Genomic DNA, 3,037 nt, shown 5'->3' with positions numbered 1-3,037 from the left:
AAGCGAGGATGGCCAGACTTCGTCTCACCTACTTTGGTCATGTTGTCAGAAGGGACCATTCCCTGGAGAAGGATGTCATGCTTGGTAAGGTGGAGGGTCAACGAAAGAGGGGAAGACTTCGACGAAATGGATTGACACGGTGGCTGCGACAATGGGCTCAAGTATAGTAAGGATCATGGAGCTGGTGTGGGATCGGGCGGTGTTTCGTTCTGCTGTGCATGGGGTCGCTATGAGTCGGAAGCAACTCGATGGCACCTAACAACAACACAATGCAAGAACGGGTAGAAGAGATGGGATGTGGCAAATTAGAAGCAGTGCTATTTGGCAGTGCAGCAGCTGCTTATTGCTCTTGGGATTCAAAACAGAGCAGCCCTTTCGCCTGTAGGAAGAGATCTACAATTGTTTAGGACCAGATATCTATAGCAGACTTGCCCAGTGCAATATGACATCTGATTTTCTGACCACTGTTTCCATGGTTGTTGACTGTGGATCCAAGTAAATTTAAGTCCCTGCCAACTTCAATCTTTTCTCCTGTTTAAAGTGTTAATAAGCAAAGATGTCACTTTGAAGACCAAGGTGTGCATGATAGAAGCCATATTTTCAACTGCCTCATATGCATGCGAAAGACTGAAGAAGAGTTGATGTTTTGAGTTGTGGTGTTGGTGAAGAATACTGAAAACACCATGGAATGCTGGAAGAATGAACAGATCTGTCTTGGAAGAAGTGCAGCTGGAATGATCCCTGGAAGCAAGAATGGCCTGACTTTGTCTCATCTACTTTTGGTCATGTTGTCAGAATGGACCATTCCCTGAAGGAGGATGTCATGCTGGTGAAGTAGTCAGCGAAGAAGGGGAAGAACCTCAACAAGATGGATTTATACAGTGGTTGCAATGATGGGCTCAAGCATAGCAAGGATTGTGAGGATGGCACAGGACTGGGCAGTGTTTTGTTCTGTTGTCCATAGGGTCACTATGAATCGGAGCCCAATCAACAGCACCTAACAACAGCAACCGATAACTTATAGCAGTGGGACTCTCAGTCTCATTTCAAAGGTTTTACTGATTAGGAAACTGGCATTTGGGCAGTTAGAATGAGGTTATCTGTATATGCCTCCAAAACACTTGTTCTCTAACTCCCACCAAATATGACGATGCCTCCCTCTGTAAATATATTCACCTGGAATGCAAGGGAGAAGGGGCAATTGTAATATCCCCAGGGCAGATTAGAAAACAAAGGCTGTACAGACTTCCACTCAGCCTATTTTTCTTATCCAAGCTCTGAGCCAGAGACCTTGAGCAGAATACCAGGGAGAAGAACACTAAGGTAGGGTGTTAAGTAATAGAAGCTGCAAAAGGACGACTCAAGCTATGCCCTTTAATCTTAAAATTCAGAGAGCATAACCTGACAAGATTGTTGGCACTTGTTATTAGCACTGCTTCACTGCTGTCAAGTCAATTTTGACTCTTAGCAATCCCTCCTTGGGTTTCCCAGATGGTATCTCTATGGAAGTAGATTGCCCAGTCTTCCTTCCAAGGAGTGGCTGGTGGGTTTGAACCACCAGCCTTCTGGTTAGCAGTCAAAAGCTTTAGGCATTTTGCCACCAGAGTCCCCATTTTAAGGAAGTGTATCACTAGAAACCAAACCTGGTGAATAGGGACCATGATTGATCGGCCAGAGCAGTGCTTCTCAAATATAGTCCCTAGCCCAGCACACAAGAATCACCTGGGTACTGTTCCAAATTCTCGGGCCTCGCACCAGAATTAATCAATTAGAAACTCTGGAGACAGGGCCAGAAATCTGTATTTTAACAAGCCCTCTAGGCGATTCTGATGCAAGCTAAAGTGTAAGAATCACTGCTCTTCTAGACAGTCTACGCACAGATTGGTTGAGCAAGATGAGTCAATAAATTTATTCCCATGAACTTTTCTAAGCCTGTAATTTACTTTAGTAATATCCAGTTGTCAATAATGGTGTGTTCCTTCCCTTTCCTAAAAGGGAATTTTGGTCGTAGGTATCTAATTATTAATCTAATATACAATTAGATAATTAAATTATTAATCTAATGTTGCATGTTAATAATTAGGTAACTATAACCAAAATTCCCTTTTAGGAAATGGAGGGAACACACCATTATTGACCAACTAGATATTACTAAAATAAATTACAGGCCTAGAATATTGCATATAGGAACTCTGGTGGCATAGTGCCAAAGGCATTTGACTGCTAACCAGAAAGCTGGTGGTTCAAATCCACCAGCCACTCCTTGGAAAGAAGATTGAGCAATCTACCTCCATAGAGACACTGCCTCAGAAACCCAAGGAGGGGTTGCTATGAGTCAGATCTGACTTGATGGCAGGGAGTTTGGTTTTAATATTGCATATTAGATCTATTGGTGGCAGTTACGTTTATCACAGGGTGTAGGATCAAGAGGAGCCATTTTTAGATTATCACTGAACTAGAGGAGGAAGGAATGTGTCTCTGGCATGACATTGCTTCTGGATGTAGTTACACATGACTTGCATGGATCGTGGATTATGTCTTCTGTGGGTATTTTTGGAATCGTAGATATGAAGAACATGGCATCTGTGTTTATAGAGCAGCCAAGAGGAGGACTATAGGTCAACATCTATTTGATTGTCTCCCCAACATCTCTTTCCTATGAACCTCTCTACCTTATACTCTTGGTTGTAGCAGGGGTAATCCTTTGTGTACCTTCCCAGAGAATTAGAGACTGAGCTAGAAAATGTGCAATGAAAGATCCTAGCTGCATTCAAGCCTTGGTTCATTTGTTTTTGAAGCCCATCTGCATTATCCCCAGGTTTAGTGAGACATCCACATTTTTTAAATAAGTCCACCCTCCTTTACATAAGCTTTCTCAAACAGGGTTTCTATTATTTACAAACAAGAGTCCTGACATACATAGTACAAGACAAACTTTAGGCTGGATACAGGCAGAGAGAAGGTGCTAAGAGGGTAGAGTTAAGCGACAAAAGCCCTAGAAGCAGAAGGGGATAATAGATGTAATGGTTAAAAGTGT

General features: G+C 42.7%; 1 protein-coding gene across 1 annotated transcript in view; it reads right to left on the bottom strand.

Annotated features, from left to right (window-relative positions):
- Positions 1-2,437, bottom strand: part of FAM120C (family with sequence similarity 120C) — an 8,057-nt gene extending 5,620 nt beyond the window's left edge. The window contains 1 exon segment of the mRNA XM_042783404.1: positions 2,404-2,437. Coding sequence (XP_042639338.1) covers positions 2,404-2,437 — 34 coding nt within the window.
- Between the last annotated feature and the right edge of the window lie 600 nt (positions 2,438-3,037).

This window comes from Orycteropus afer, unplaced genomic scaffold (assembly GCF_000298275.1).
Source record: "Orycteropus afer afer isolate SDZICR_OR568_19922 unplaced genomic scaffold, OryAfe1.0 scaffold01055, whole genome shotgun sequence".
Classification (NCBI taxonomy): domain Eukaryota; kingdom Metazoa; phylum Chordata; class Mammalia; order Tubulidentata; family Orycteropodidae; genus Orycteropus; species Orycteropus afer.
Note: the sequence above shows the minus strand (reverse complement) of the source record. Positions and strands in the feature narration are given on the sequence as shown.